The sequence below is a fragment of the Battus philenor genome, unplaced genomic scaffold (assembly GCF_028537555.1).
Source record: "Battus philenor isolate CCGP_79_NKW_IND1 unplaced genomic scaffold, ilBatPhil1.0.hap1 SCAF_20, whole genome shotgun sequence".
Classification (NCBI taxonomy): Eukaryota; Metazoa; Arthropoda; class Insecta; order Lepidoptera; family Papilionidae; genus Battus; species Battus philenor.
Window position 1 is genome coordinate 11309299 of NW_027181683.1, and position 17171 is coordinate 11326469.

The 17171-nt window shown below is 32.8% G+C and overlaps 1 protein-coding gene across 1 annotated transcript; it reads left to right on the forward strand.

The window, feature by feature from the left end:
* Positions 1–1035: 1035 nt before the first annotated feature.
* Positions 1036–16471, forward strand: LOC137922623 (aldo-keto reductase AKR2E4-like). The gene is made up of 9 exons (XM_068765602.1): positions 1036–1128; positions 2071–2172; positions 2827–2897; positions 10009–10108; positions 11703–11813; positions 13000–13170; positions 14228–14425; positions 15253–15361; positions 16356–16471. Exons 1-9 carry the CDS (start codon positions 1087–1089, stop codon positions 16463–16465), a joined length of 1014 nt encoding a protein of 337 aa, XP_068621703.1. The 5' UTR covers positions 1036–1086; the 3' UTR covers positions 16466–16471.
* Positions 16472–17171: the final 700 nt, after the last annotated feature.

Sequence of the window (17171 nt, forward strand, 5' to 3'; positions counted from 1 at the left end):
TGATCACTTTGGTACAAGTTTTATTTAATTTTACTTTTGTAAAATCTTTCGATACAGCTATTTATTTAGACACAAACATATTACCAATACACATGGTCTAAATCATCTGTTCTAATTTTCAAAAGTGTGTAATACTCAAAAACATCAATTATTTTGTATTTAATCCCTTACAGACTAGTCTTATTAAAAAAATATGACAATGACAGTTTTTCAAAATTATTATTGTAGTAGACAATAATGAATAAGTGGTAAATTTTTTAAATATGTATTGTTCTTAAGTGATTTTACTTTACATATTATTTCAGAAGCTTCCAAAAATAGCCCAAAGCAAATTAGAATGTCCTACGAACTATCATAATACAAGAGTATAGAAATAAAGATATAACTAATGTTGCCATATACCTATTTCATTTCCCATAATTTCGCATAATAAAAAAATACACATTAAAGTGACATATTTTATAAATTTATATCTAAAGAAATGTACCAAATAATATTTTATAAGGTTATAAGAAAGAGCTTAAATTTTATTCCTAGCCCAGAGACAAAATAATACCGTCTCTTTTGGCAGTAAAAACTTATAAATATAACGCTGTGAATATATATGACATATAACAGGAAATTACCAATTTACTGTAAAAATGGTAGTAAATTTATGTCAGCTTATGGATGCGAGATGTTAGGTTTCAAGATTTGAGTTTGACAAAGCTTTATCCAGAAGATACTAAAATAGCTAAACTTGAATTCTCGAGTAATGAGATATTAATTTATTAGTGTAACAATTACAATAATTTTCTACTTAATAAAGAATAAACAGTAAATATCTATTGGTTTGACTAAGTTATTGCCTAATATTCTCTTCATTCTTACTTAATAAATCTTGATAAAAATATTGTTTGAGTTCTATTAATAAATCGTAAAGTTCTTTTATAACATTTAGGGAGTTTGTATATTCTTACGTGTGGTAACACAGGTCAGAGAATTGTCGAGGCCGTCGTGTCGTGAGTACAGTACTGTTTTTGCTTTTTAGTATATATGACATAAGTGGAAGCGATTTCAAATTGGGGAACCGTTATTAAAATAAAAATGCTGTTGAGTTTAATATTATTTTCTTCTATATTTCACGCGGTAAGTTGTTTTATTTAGTTTCTACTGTTATCTTTACATGCAGTTAAAATATTTGATGATGTATTAATATTTTTGGATTTTATTAATATAAAACAAATTGTTGGTAAAGTACTACAATTCTGCCAAATTTTTTTTTATTTTGATTATGGAAAGTTGATATTATTAATTAAAAATTAAACATGAAAAATTTTAAAAAAGTATATTAAAATATTGTGTACAATACTTGAATTAAAATATGATTGTTATAATTAATTCCAGCTGGTAGAGAACGGTTGTAGCATAGCAAAATTTTAAGGTGGATTTAGATCGTAAATAGCGACATCAAATATAGATATACATTTATTTCAAAATAATTATAATTATAGTAAATAAAGATGATACCGGCATGTTTGAGGATCATAAATATGACCGACATCATCGAACATGGCGGTTATATATGGGCATAAATATGGACCCGTGTGGTAGATTGCAGCCCGCGCTATATCTCTTTAAAAATGTCCCAATTGGGAAAACATTTTTTTTGTATGGCTCGCGTGTCATGTCAAGTCTCCCGCTATCTCCTTTCTCCATCGCACTTCACAAGCAAAGATTCAATAATGATTCCGCGAGTATATATATTCCATATAGATTTAATATACGATCGAATTTGGCAACGTCATATGTCCACCCTGCTGTTCATACTGCGTTTACTGGTCTGTGGTCTCAACTCTAAAACCTTAAGGCGCCAGCGTGTTTTGCTCGCTATGTCGTTTGGTCACTGTCAATACAACTTTCCAATCTGCGGTGCTATATTACTTTTGTTCTACGAATCTCCTCATTTGATTGACATGCTCAATATGTAAATAACTAATTTAAATATTTATTCTTTATGATTGGTATATTTTTATTTTGTTAACTTTAAATTGTAATATAAGATAAATACAGTAATTATTTTACACGCAGTTCTGCGATGAAATCGACGGTGGAAAAGCACCGCGTGTTCTTCTCAACGATGGCAACACCATTCCTGTTTTCGGTTTTGGTACATTTTTAGGTTTCGATGAGGTAATTTTATTTTCTAATTTCAAATTTTTACATTTAATATATATATATATGTGTGTATATATATATATATATATATGTATGTATATATATATATATTCTTATTATTTTAACCATAACACGTTCACTTGTGGAGATAGGGCTCCACCCATAGATTTCTAATAGGAACAGTTTTATTTTTAATTATGGCAAAAGTAAAAAAAAATTGTATACAGTTGCCTATAAAACCTACTGATTTTATAGAACCAAGAGAAAGAGATAAGCTTAACTTCAATCCTAATGTTAAACTTATGTACATTTTAATGTATCATTTTAACAATAGGTATAATGGTATTTATTATGTACAGTTGTAATTTTCCTAAATAATTAAAAACGTAAATATAATGTGAACATTTTTTAAATTTTATTTTACCCCAACCTAAAGCCACTTATAGAAAAATTGGTGGATTTATACAAAGAATAAAAATAATTATCATAAGAAGCAAATGATACTTGTTGTAACTGCTCCTAATAGATACCGGACTGTTTGTATTTCGCGCGACAGAGATAATGCTCTACGAAGCCGAAATTAGATGATTGTCTCTTTCCAAAGGTCGATGTTAAATATTTATTGTATCTCAATAACAAATGGTATTAATATATGTGAAATAATTTCAGAAAGGAAGAAAGTATTCGGAACAGAATGAAACAGAAAATTCTGTCCTCTGGGCGCTCAACGCTGGATACAGGTAAATAAAGACATTAATTTTACGTAACATTTACCTTGGTTAATTGATAGAGAAGCCTTTACGGCATTAATTCCTCTATTATACAATGTGTAAAATGAGTGAATAGATGTATAAATAATTGAATTTTATAATTGTAATTAAACACGCGAAATGATGTCAGTCATCAGTGACTGACGCTTAATTTTTAATCAAGGCGTCAGTCATGTCCACCGGAACTAAACGTTCTTTATTAGTCGTCGATGGCTAATCCTTAACTCTATTATGTTATGCCGTCAGTCATCATTGACTAATTCTTAGCTTTTTTAATGAATCTGTCAGTCATCTGGAATTGCCATCAAACTTTATTTCTAGACATCTTCTGTCAACGTAGTTTGAAATAGAACATTCCATAAAAACTTTTTGTTTTATCGATGGCTGATGCTACACTTTTTTTGCTGCGCCGTCGATCATCGACATCAGATATTAAACTTTATTTCAAACCGTTGTCATTCATCGGTTGCTATATTTATGCTTTGTCTTATTTCGCATCGGATATTGAACTTTATTTTAAGATATATTCTCTCATCGCAAACTTATAATACACATTCAATAAAAACGTTAGTCATTAATTGCTAATTCTATGCTTTATTTCACTACTCCGTCATTCATAGGCAACGTACATTAGACTTTACTTTGAAACGTCTTTAACCATCATAAATTGGCAATAAACGTTCTATATAGGCATTGTCAGTAACGGATGGCTGACGCTAATCTTTATTTCACTACCCCGTCAGTCATCGGCAACAGAAGTTAAACTTTTATGACCAATAACAAAAGATAGATAAAGAAATGATTAGTCATGACTGACTCTAAACTTTAATTAAAGCATTTAGCTACATATGGAGATCATTACCAATGATTGTCACTAAACTGTCTGTCAATAATTCGTAAGTCATTGATGACTACATGACGTCATCGATTGACCTTCAACTTTAGACATTTCATAAATGTTTTGTCGTTATAAAAAGATTGCCTTGATTTTATTATATTAACTGAATGGCCATGATTTATTTATATATATGTATAAAATTAATTTATATAAATTGGTGCGTTTAGCATAGCTAAACGATAGTGTAGCTTTTTTGGATTTTTTTTTTATTTTTATTTTTCCACTTACAACCTTTCTTCTTCTTGAAGTGCCTCTCCAACTAGTGGAGGTTGGCTATCAGCTTCCTGCTCTCTTCCTTATTTTTGGTTCTGCGTAATAGCTCAGCAGCGCTGGCGATTCCGGTCCACTCTCTAATGTTACGAAGCCACGACTTCTTTCTCCTACCAACCTTCCTTTTACCAGCGATCTTTCCCATCATGATAAGTTGAAGGAGATTGTATCGTTGGTGTCGAAGAACGTGTCCCAAGTAAGCGATTTTCCTTTTTATTTTCCTTTTTACAACCTTTATACAAGTATGTATATAAGCCTTTGTTACTCTTTGTGTATTGCAGCATTCTGTTAAGTGCTTAATGATTATTAAGCCTTCAGTTTTTGTGGTCTAGTTCAAGTATTTACTGCGAGGTTCAATGTTCTGTACAAGCAGGTTTTTGTCTCGCTAAACATGTACCTAATGACAGTTTAAACCGAGATCCTTGTAGGCTGCCATGGGGCACTCGTCTGAACAACCGGTTTGTTTTGTTAGAACTTTGAAGTCTACAAGTTCGGTGGAATATAATAGGTTGAGGAAAAAGTTCCTTAACATTTTAAATTGTAATTGGAGGTATATTGTTAAAGTTTATTTACATTTAATTATAGTATTCGGAGGTCATTTTGTTCGATGACTCTTTGTCACCTTGTGTATATATATATTAGGGGGACCGGAAAGTAATGTCGCTTTCTTAAGTTAAATTTACACGATTTCAATGTTAGCAAGTTTTTATTTTTAATCAACAATATATTCACCTACGTTATCAACACCGGTGAAAAATATGTATATATATATACGATATGTTGTAACAGCAACAAAAATTTGAGGAATGTTGTGTAAAAAATTGCGACATGAGTTTTGGCAGTCCTGTTGATGTCAACCTGATATTTCCTTAATAATTCCAAAGAGACCGAAGCAGTAGAAATCTGATGGTATAACTCATGCATTTTCACCTCCCAACCCTCACGTTTAAATTTTTTAAGTAGAATTTTAATATCGAATTCTTCATTAGATTCACTAGTTTTGACATAAAGTTAAACAAATGAATTATTGGCAGAATTTTTTAATCTTGTTTCGTTTTAAAAAATATATCATTTTTTATGTCATTAAAACTAGTCAGATATAAATAGTGCAGTTATAGAGATTTTGTTACAAATTAAAACAAATTATTGGATGTAAAAAAATCTTGACTATCATTGTTATTCGGAAAAGGTTTACACTAAATGCTATCATATCTATTTATAACAAAAACACTAAATATCTAGACAGGGGCAGACAACATTTGTTGATGACAAAAAATGTGTATCTTAATCGAATGATTTTGACTTTACAAGATGAATAAAAAAATATGTGAAACAGTAAATGACCTCCGTCACCTTGTAGCACCAGTTATATCAACTTAAGCCTTTATTATGTTTTTAGATCTAAAAGAACGAACAGGTAAGACTTGTTCAGTTTACGATCACTCATTTTAAAACAAAATGGCCTGGTTTAACATGTATTATAAAAATATTAAATTAAAAAAGTAAAATGAATAAAATTCGTAAAAAACAAAAATGTACGTGACGTCAAGTCAGTCAGAGACACGCAAACATGGTTCCTTTAATAAATCTAAAATCAAAATATTATTATTTAATGGAATCAGACGCTATTTTGCGGAAGTCCATTTTAAGTAAGAAAAGGACCAATATTTAGCCACTTCCGCACATGCAGTCGTAGTCGTGCAATAAAGTGCACCGCCCGCCAGCCCGCTGATAAATGCGCACGCGGTGAACAATGCGAATTACACAACTGCCACCCTTAAATTACTCAACACGTGTTTCGCCCTTCCACGGGGCATCTTCAGGAGTTATGTTACATCGGTTAGGACCAAACACAGAGTCATCATGGCGCATTTTGGGCGGTGCACTTTGTTGCACGACAACGACTGCATTTCTGACTTAAAATATTATTAAATAAATCTAATTACAGCATTAGAGATTTTTCATTTGATCGAAATGTATGAAACTTGGTTTGTTGACTTATTATCTTCTTTGACTTTCTTCAAGGTTGGTGACACTTGCCAATTGAGATTGTTTATAATATATATTCAGTTCACTTTAGTATTTTTTCACATGAGACATGCGATCTTTTGTCACAGGTTCAATTCTCAGGATTTTGAAAGATTATTATAATAATATATTTATTATTATTATTATTTAGAAATTTTTCAAGACTTTGTGCAATAATTGCACACTGCTCGCCAATCAGTTTCTAGTGGATCGGCAGCAGCGTCCTTTACATACCATAATACCACCCTGCTATCGCCAACTCGCCTGTTATACGTGGCGATTATATCCCCCATAGCTACTTTTGAAGAAGATTTTATGCCGTCAGTCATTGTTGACTAATTCTTAGCTTTTTTATTACGCTATCAGTCAACGGCAAAGGATATCAAACTTCATTTCTAGAATCTTCAATCATCGAATATTGACACTTATCGTTCCATAAATACGTTTTCTTTTATCGATACTGCGCCGTCAGTCATCAGCACCGGACGTTAAACTTTATTTCAAGACGTATTTTCTTATCGTGGATGTATAATACACATTGTATTAGGTCGTGGTCAGACATTGATAGTTGATTCTTAACTTTATTCCACTACGCTGTCAGTCATCGGCAACGGACGTTAAACTTTATTTCAAGAAGTCTTCAACCGTCATAAATTGACAATACTTACTTACTCCGCTGGCTCAGTGACCCAAAGTGAGTCTTGGCCTCCGAAGCGAGAGACTTCCACTTTTCTCTATCTTGCGCCATCGTCTGCCATTGGTTCACATTCAATTCGCGCAAATCTGCCTCAACGCGATCGATCCAGCCATACCTCGGTCTAGCAGTCTTCGACCAATGGATATCTTATACTAAACTTTATTTCACTACTCCGTCAATAGGCGTCTATTAGGCGAAACGACGATCTAAGCTTATAATGTATAGATATTAAAGATAATAGTGTATGTATATTGACATTATTGGTAAGCATTGTAGCTGCCACACTTGAATCTTCGTGTTATCAACGAATTGCTAGCCCGTGCATCTGCATTTGATGTGTTAGAAGTTATGCTGCTAGCCTGTCTAGGCTTTGTAGAGCTTCATCGAAATTGAGCCAGTGAAAACAGAGGTTCACGGACTAAAAATTTTACGTTGGGTTCGTACCCCTGCTACGACGAAGACATCCACACGCGGAGAACTATACCCGTGTAGGTGTATAGTGTAGTGAGTGGGGTGTAGTGTATGTAGCACGAAGCGAGGACCACTCGGCGGTCGGGAGAGACACGGGCCTCTCCGGACCGCCCTCGCTTGAACGCGGGTTAGGCGGACGCGGCCGCTGTGTCATATGTAAGTGAGTAATGCATGACATGTGCATCGAGACCGCCGAAGCTCGATGTGAGGCGTGTATATAATTCCGCTTTAAGGGCGGCGAGAAGGGCAGGATGCTTCACAATACAGAGAAAGCGCTCTGCTACACAATACAGAGAGACCGGAGGCTTTGCGGAGCTAACTCGTAAGTCTCGACCTACGACAATACAAGTGAAGACCGTATAATTGTCTCGTCTACAGACTACGTACTGTTAATAATCGTCGCCTCTATGAGGCTATCATAAGCCGCGCCAGTGTAGAAACCTTTCACGATATTCACTCAGGTATACAAATAGCAGTGTTATTTTGTCACAAGCGCCCTTTACGGCCTGCCACCTTATACCCGCGGAATCTGCGAATGCCACTTGTGTAACAGTGTCAAGTAAAAGAAGCGTTTCATATTAAGTTTAAAAAACCAAGTCAGAGCAGTTGTAACGGTGATGTAGTAGTAGTTCGCGGGTTTGATTCTCGGGATACAACCATACATAATTCACACTTTGTGCATTAATTATGCACTGCTCACAAACAATTTGCCTGATGATGGGCAGTAGCGTCCTCTGAGTACCATGATACTACACTGCAATCGCCAACCTTGTCACCAAGCGTGGCGATTATGACATATCCCCATAGATATCTTTGGACTAGACCTATGCCTTGGAGTAGGCGTCTACGTGCTGAAATGAGGATTACGAAACACCGTCATTTATTCCTTAGGATCTCTATTATATATCGTACCTTTCCAAACGGAACACAGTAGAACCGGCATATACGTTAGTGAATACAGCCTTCGTAAAAATAAATGAAAGTATTTCAGACATATAAAATCATAATACCTTTTAATAAAGTAAAAAATGTTTATATTTAACACGAATAAATTGCAACGGCCATTTTATTGCAGCCGTAAGATAAACGCAAAACAAATAATAAATGATTAAAATAATGAACAACGGGAATGTGTTTCGAATTTATGCAAACTTATTAAAATTAAATCAATGCCGTAAATAAACGGCGGTAAAATATTCAATGCCTTTATTAATTAACTGCCATTATTATTAAGATATAAAAATTACTTACAAATATAAAAAAGTAATCCGCAATGATTACCATCACTGAATAAAAACAAAAAAATCGTTGCATCCGCAAGTATGTCAGTCGTCGGCCATTTTGTTATATTTTTTCCCGCGCTTTACATTACGAGAAGTCATCGCGTTACTTTTTTGTGTACAATTAAAATTCCATAAAAACGTATCGAATGTATGTGTTAATCGATTTTGATGGTTATTTCTCGCCAACTGTTCGAGGCCAACCACTTTTTTTATTAAAGTTTTTATTGAGCCTTTGTAAGAGGCATAGACATTGATGTCATAATGCCATTAGGCAAAAAAAAAACAAAGTTATCCTTATTTAATTATCATCATATCTATAGGTATCAGTGTTGATGTATTATTTATTAAATGTATACAAACATTATACCAAGTGCACCAAGACGTTCATCCACAATGTCGACGAACGAACGACTTTGTTAACGTCGTCTGAAGACGCAAGATGTCAATTTTAACTGGCCCAGCGTTGGACTTACAGCTGAAATAATGATGATGTGCATGTTATCTAGACGTCTGTCTACTGCTAGATATACATCTCCGTCCTCTGTCTTAAGTCCATGGTCTCAACTGCAGAACTTTTAAAGCCCCAGCTATGTGATATGTGGCTTACCTACTGCCACTCCAAATGTTAAACGATTTATTTAAAATAAATAACCTTTCAATATTAAGAAACGAAAACTCAAAATCGTTTCAGTCTCACCGTAACAGGTGGTGCAAAAGTAATGATGCCTTAAAATTTCCACTCTTTTTTACTACATCACTTGATAACGAATTCTCTCTCTCTCTCTCTCTCTCTCTATATATATATACATATATATATATATATAAAATGTCTCTCTCTCTCTCTCTCTTTATTAAAGCTCAATGTCATGTGGTGCCTTTTATAAAAATTAAGGCACGTTTACATACACGACGTTACTTTTGCGCCAACCGTTTTGTAGTACCAGATGATGTTTCCAATTTAATACTTACCCATATTTAATATATATTAATAATAAATTACAAAATTAAATATGTTTGCCTATTGTAGGCGTAGTCGGCTCTAGTCATAAATATGCTACCTTATATCAAAACGCTTATATTAAAGGCTTTCTAAATTATTTTTACTATTAATTGTATTTTATATCAAATATAACCAAGGTTTAATTAGATTTAATAACTACATTTAATATATAGTTGACTAATAAATCATTTTTCACGTGATGCCCAATATATCTGATAATTTAAAAAAAAATATATATTTATTTCATTTGCTTTGTCAAAACTATGGAACTATACTAAAGCATAAATAAACATTTTTTTACATTACGTAATGCGTAATTTATTTTATTACTGGTAAACAGGAAATGGAAAGTTTTTTTTTCAATGTAAAACAAAATTTTACCATGTATCAACAATATATATGGTTTTAATTAAAATCGATTTTATTTGTTGCAGATTAATCGATACCGCTTCATTGTATTTGAATGAGGATCAAGTCGGCAGAGGCATTCAGAAGTCCAACGTGCCGAGAGAAAACGTTTATATTGTCACAAAGGTTATTATTGATTTTTTATGTTATATTATAAGTAAAGTTACGGTATTTACCAGAAATAATGGGTAGCCTGGGAAGGCCTCCTACTAAGTGGACTGACGATACCTGAGAAGAATAGAAACGCGAAGTGGTCTAGGGTTACTGCGAGGATGCCGGCGATCGCACAGCTTCTTCCCAGGATGTGACTTGACTTTACTGAGGGTTCCGTATGAGGTTTTAGGATAGGATAGGATATCCTGTGTCCATACTGAAGATTCCCCTCATACAAAAAAGGTAAATTGACGACATATTTAAGATTGTGGAAAGTCGTTGTATGCGGGCATGGTGATCTTGAAGGGTGAACTATGACTTACAGATGATGAAATGATGGTAATAAACGAAGGAACAAAAATTATACAGATATTTTAGCATAAATAAAGGGATTTTAAAAGGTTTAACAATTCATTTAAGATTTGTTTTGTACAGTCTGTTATGATCTTACGATCTTAACAAGAAAAATTATCTATGTATTTGTTTATTATTCCTTTTCGTCCTTAAAATACTTAGCAAGTCGTGATAACCTAAAAAATTGACTTCATAGTCGCTTTATATTTTAATCCTGGACCTTTTTCTCAGTCTTGAGTCTAAAAATACTTGAAGTTAATAAATGTTTGTTTATACTTGTTAGAAACGTGTGAAACCTGCATTGTTGTTTCATTTACAAAGTAATGTAATATGTACATCAAACTTTGTTAAATTTCATCTAAAAAGAGCAACGGTTGAGTTTCTGGTCGGCTCTTCTCAACAGACCATCAATCCAAGCCGGTGGTAGCTTACTGGTCATATTGTTAAAATAATTAACGATTCAAAATTTTGAATTAGATGGTATTTTATTTAATTTAATACTCTTTATTGTACACAATAGAAAATATATACATAGTTGCATGTAAAGAAAGTACAATGGACTGTCTTATCACACGAGGCAATTTCTTTTAGACAAACAACAGAAACAGTAGAGAGATAAATGACTGGTAGTTAACTTGTACATATAAACAAAATATATATACATATAAACATATATATATTATATATAATTCATATATATATGCTTATAATAAATACAATAATATATAAAAATAAATAAATTTAAAAAACTTTTAAGTTAAACGGTTTTTTGATACACATATTGTGGTGGTCGTGGAAAAATATGTACCTAGTCCGCCATATTAGAACGGCGTCCATCTTGAATTTTAAATTTTGACATAATCATCGTGTTTTACTAGTGTAGCCCTTTTGATTTGATACCCATATTGAGGGGGTTAAGGAAAAATATGTAATCCTCCATTTTGTATCGGCGGCCATCTTAGACTTATAATGTTATTGATTTTATTATATTGTATTGTCATCTAAATTAAATGTGTGTACCAAATTTCAGACCAATCTGACAACGGAAAGGTGCTTAAATTTCTAATTTTGACCCAAATAAATAAACAAATAAATTTCGTACGGGTCGAACTAAATAAAACCGTTTAATAAATAAATGGACTTGGGTCGCACTTGAGAATAAAGAATATTCATTGTTAGATTCTAATAAATTTTATATTTACCAATATTGCAGCTCGGACAAAACGAACAGCGTCATGTTATCGAAGCACTGCGAGGATCTCTGGCCCGTCTGAACACTTCTTATGTCGACCTTTATCTCATACATTTCCCAGTTGCTTTGAAGGTAATAATTTTAAACAATTATCTGTTACCTATTGTCGAGGGTTACCTATTGACATATCTGCCCGCCCCAGGTGTCTACTAGTCATATGTACCCAAAACAAAGTAAGGTATATTATATCTATTTGCCTTAAAAATACAGTTTAAAATCGTTTGCTCTGGATATACTACAAACCATAGGACCATAAGCAATAATATTTCATTCATCATTCAAAGACATTCGTTCCCGACATTGACAGGTTGTCATGTTGCACCCTTCCCGGTCAACGAAAGGTTAAGACAAATGTATATAAGTACAAAATATTTTTTGTACTTATATACATTTAACAAAAGGATCAATATTTAGCCACTTCCACACATACAGTAGTAGTCGTGCAACAAAGTGCACCGCCCGCTAGCCCGCTGATAAATGTGTATGCGGCAAACAATACGAATCACACAACTGCTACCGCCAAATTACTCAGCACGTGTTTCACCCCTCCACGGGGCATCTTCAGGAGTTATATTACACCGATTAGTGCCAAACACAGAATCTTATATACATTTTTACCACTTTAGACATCACTTACTATGGCCACGTGTGTGCGCCCCAAAAACAGGGAGGCCAACGTAAGTCATCACCCGTACGCGTATATACCGACGCAAGAGGGCCACCAAGATAAATCACCAGATGGATGTTGGTGTGAAGAAGATGATATCTAAGAATGATCAAAAAGTGTAGTGATATATGTACAAAGATTATTTACAATATACACGACCCTAACACAATAGCAGCGACTGCGTTAAAGATAGCGCCCGAATTCAAATCAGCGTTCGAATTCGAACGCGCGAAAATGATTTAAAACAAAAGTATTATAGTCGTAGTGGCCAGCAACATTTGTATTTGGTATTAAATTAAAATAAATATTATTATTAGTAGCTATGTCATTAGTCGTTTCTTCAAGTATTATAGTATACTATCATACTCCATAAATTTAGCATTTAATTCAAAATGTAAGTTAAATAGCGTTATGTAAAAAACTAAGGGACTAATAAATAGCTACTTTAGCTATGCTATGTGCATATATATAGCATAAACATAGCGAAAGTAGCTATATATTAGTCCCTTTCTTAGTTAGGATAGACTTCCGCAAGGTAACGTAAATCTATTAGATATTGTTTAGAAATGTCAACTTATATTTCCTTTACAGCCTGACTTGGTCGAAATCGATGTAGTGGACTATGTGGACACGTGGAAAGGTATGGAGGAAGCGAAACGGCTGGGCTTGGCTAAGTCGATTGGCATCTCCAACTTCAACATCAGCCAGATCGATCGCCTTCTTGCCAACTGTGAGATTAAACCTGCAGTGTTGCAAGTTGAAGTAAGAATAGCTTAACTATATTTTTCTAATTATCATCACCATATCAGGATGAACATTCTCTGAAAGGTATAAGTCGTCTCTAAATATCTTGCGACATCCTGCGACTTTGTCTACGTCGGGAGGCCTACTCAAGCCGCGTCTATCAGATCGTGGTTGCCACCGAAATACCCCGCCCACTGTCACTTGAGAGGAGCGATTCTTCGAGATACCCCCTACTTGCGTCCCCTGATTTTTAGTCGTTTCATGAATCCTGTCATTTCTAATTCAACCTCACAGAGAATCTCCGAGAATAGCCGTTTCCGTTGCTCTTTGAAAGACGTTGCCTGCTTATAATGCCTTTCGTAAACGACCACCTATCAGATCGATGTCATCTAAAGTATCATACTTATTGCATACCTATATAGTCATAAAAAATAACTATTATTGACTATAAAAACTAATAAGCTATAAAGATGTAATGATGCGTTTACATTCGTGGAAAATATCACTCTAATTCTACCTAGAAGAGAAAACTAATTGAACAAGACAAAACGTGTTATTTAAAAAATTATTATACTATTTATGTAGGCATCTCACATATTATGAAAAAACTGTTCGTTTCCCATTTTGTTATAAAGTTGTCAAGTGTAAAGGAATCTTTATATACTTTTTCAGTTGTTTATGCCCACTACAATCATTTGTTTTCTTCACTTGCTAAAAGTGCGATTGAGATAGCGCTTTATAATATTATTTGGCTATTTTTAAGCAAATGAAAAGGACAAATGATTGTAGTGTGTGTCAACGATTGTAAAGATCTGTAAAAGTATAAAGATGCTTTTACATATGGGAACTTTTTTGCTAAATAAACACTGTGAAGCAAACAAATAATTATTTTTACCATAATCTTTAAAAAAATAGAGGTATTCTAAATTCCTTTTTAGAAAATGAAATAGAACCAGTTTTTTTAGATAGATTGAGGTTTTTCACCATTGTAAACACATCCTTATATCGTTGTGGTTAATTATTTTAATTATTTGTACACTTTATGGCATTGATAATACCGTACTTATTATTGCAGGTAAATTTGAATCTAGCCCAAGACAAGCTAATAGAACATGCTAAAAAACAAGGAATGGCCGTGATGGCCTATTCGCCGTTTGGCGGACTATTCAGCAAAAGCGATATACCGCCGCCTCCACGAAAAGATCATCCTATTTTGAAAAATATAGCGAAGAAATATGGAAAGACTACGCCACAGATTGTATTACATTATCTGGTATATACATTATATTTTTCTAGTATATGTGGTTTCTGTGTATAAATACATATAAGATCTTAACCTACTTTTATTAGGTACTTATTTACTGTTGCAAAGCGGGATGATTAAATTTTTAATTGTCATCACACTTATTTGTAACATTTTAATGAATCTGCTTTTGGTGCTTTGTAAATTAATAGATAAATATAGACCACGTAGTCCCCCTATCCGTTCCGCGTGGCCTGCAATTCTTTTTCTGAGTTTAATTTATAAAATTTACACACAGAACACAATATTCTGGTCAATTTGTGTGATTCTTCCTAGGGCCGATAGAGCTAGAAGTAGTAACAACACGAAGTCCGAAGCAGAAGTATGTATATTTATTCGCGCTTCGCCCGTATTTATATCCATGTAAATAATAAAATTTTATTTCTGTGGATTTCCCCTTCGATGCGCCGCTGACGAAGACGTGATGATACCCCTACAAATTCAACCCCCTCAAGCCTTAGTCGATGGAATTTCAAAAAAAAACCCTTGTTAGCTGACCTTTATTTTATATATACTAAACTCTATTATCATGTATAGCTGTATAGTTACAAGTTGTTTCGTGCCCGCTTTACAAGTATAATGAACTCTTCTTCAACGTCTTGCGGATAGAATTTCTTGAAATTCTTTCTAAGCTGACATTTACTCTTTTAAAGAGATACTGTTACCAAATTTCAAGTCTCCAAGATATCCTTAACCTTTATGGTTACAAAGATATCGTGATGAGTGGAAATTAGAGGGGTACAAATGTATTGATGAAGATGTGACAGTTTTTTGTTTAATTATTTTTTATGTTGTAGGTCCAAAGGGGACTTATTCCAATTCCAAAAAGTCTACACAAAGAACGCGTGGAAGAAAATATAGATATTTTCGATTTTCAATTAACAGATGATGAGATGCAGACATTGTGTGAGTAATTTTTATACAATCTTAACACATTTCATTCCATCATCATCATTTCTGCAGAACATCCGCTGCAAGGCATGGACCTCTCCTGTAGTGTTCCAATAGGAACAGTCAGACGTAGCCTGCATCATGTCAGCGATGCCATGTTTTAAAAATTAATTCGAACCATTGATACCTTTAATCGATGTATACAGAATCGATTTTTGCATTGAATACATATCACGTAAATATACACAGTGATTGGTTACAAGAGTAAAAAAAAACTCTAAAGACTGCGAATGTAAAGATTATTTGCTGTCGATTAATGTATACACCCTATTCAAATATAAAAAGTTTCTGAAGTAATAAGTAAACTAATAATAATGTAGTAAAACGAAGCGTTTTCAAAATTCGAATTATTGCACGTTAAAATTAATTGTTGTTGAAAATCTGTCTCTTCAGATTTTGTATTGCCAGAACTAATAGCCAGTCGCATTCCAATAACGTATTGTGACGTCACTACCGCCAGTAACAGTTTTTTTTTATAAACCGGAATATACGCATTCAAAATACTTTTAATTGATAAAAATAATGAACGAGTAATTTTAATTATAAAAATTATATTGATTAATATTTAGGTTGATTATTTTGACACAAATTATCACATATCTCAGCGTGACAACTATATGAGATAATTGGAAATAGGTGTAAAAACTGTAAAGGTTACTACTTACTGACAAATGAGCAAAATTTAGACAATATAAAGCTTTTACGCTTATTTTCAAGATTATTGTATACAGAGATAAAATCAACAGATATTTTAATACAGTTTGGGCGTATTTTATGATAAAATAAAATGACGATTATGATAAAATATGTGTTAACTTGTTATTAAATAGCTGATTTGCTTCGCTTAATTTATAAAAGCTATTAGCAATGAAATTTTTATATCAATGCTATTTAAAAGTCATTTCTAGTTTTACAATTGTTACATTTTGTTCTTTTACTATATTTGCAGCGGAGTTCAACAAAGACTACAGGACAGTGTGGCCATCATACTGGCAAGATCACCCGTACTACCCATTCGAGAAAAAAGACGTTCCCGATAAGAACGAATTTACTCACTAATTTACTGTAAAAAAAATAATTGTTACTAAATAATGATGTATATTTTTAAAGATTTTTTATTCCGTGTGTAAACTATCCAGGTTTTTAAAATTATTAAAGTTTTTTTTTCTACATTAAATGTACTGAGTTTTTTTTCCAAAGCCTTTAATATTTTTATTTAGAAATAAGAATAGTCATAACTACGATCAATTACTTTAAATGTAATAAATATATAAAAAAACGTTTCTTTACATATTATTATTTTCTTTTCTTTGAATACTGATTACATTATCATGTTAAATAAAATTCGTCACCAAGGTTAGCAAACAAAATGTTACTAAGCCAAATAAGACAATGTCATGACAAAAATAAAAAAAAATTAAATGGCGGTAGTTACATTTTTTCTGTCTATCTGTGAAATTAGGCATTACGTCACCATGAGCCTTTAAATAGTATCATTTACTATTATTGCTCCTATTTGAGAAATAATCGATTATTTATAACATAGGGTAATGTGCACGATTTCAAAAATTTCTATGTAGCATTATATTATTGATTGACTTTCAGCTGCTCATAAATAACCTTCTAGGTTTGTTACTATTTATTAAAAATATTATTTATTTATAACCAATTGAAATCATTTCAATATTTTAATGTCGACAACTAAGAATCGATTATAATCTTAAAATTTTAGTAAAAATGCAATCTGTAACATCACTACTATGTG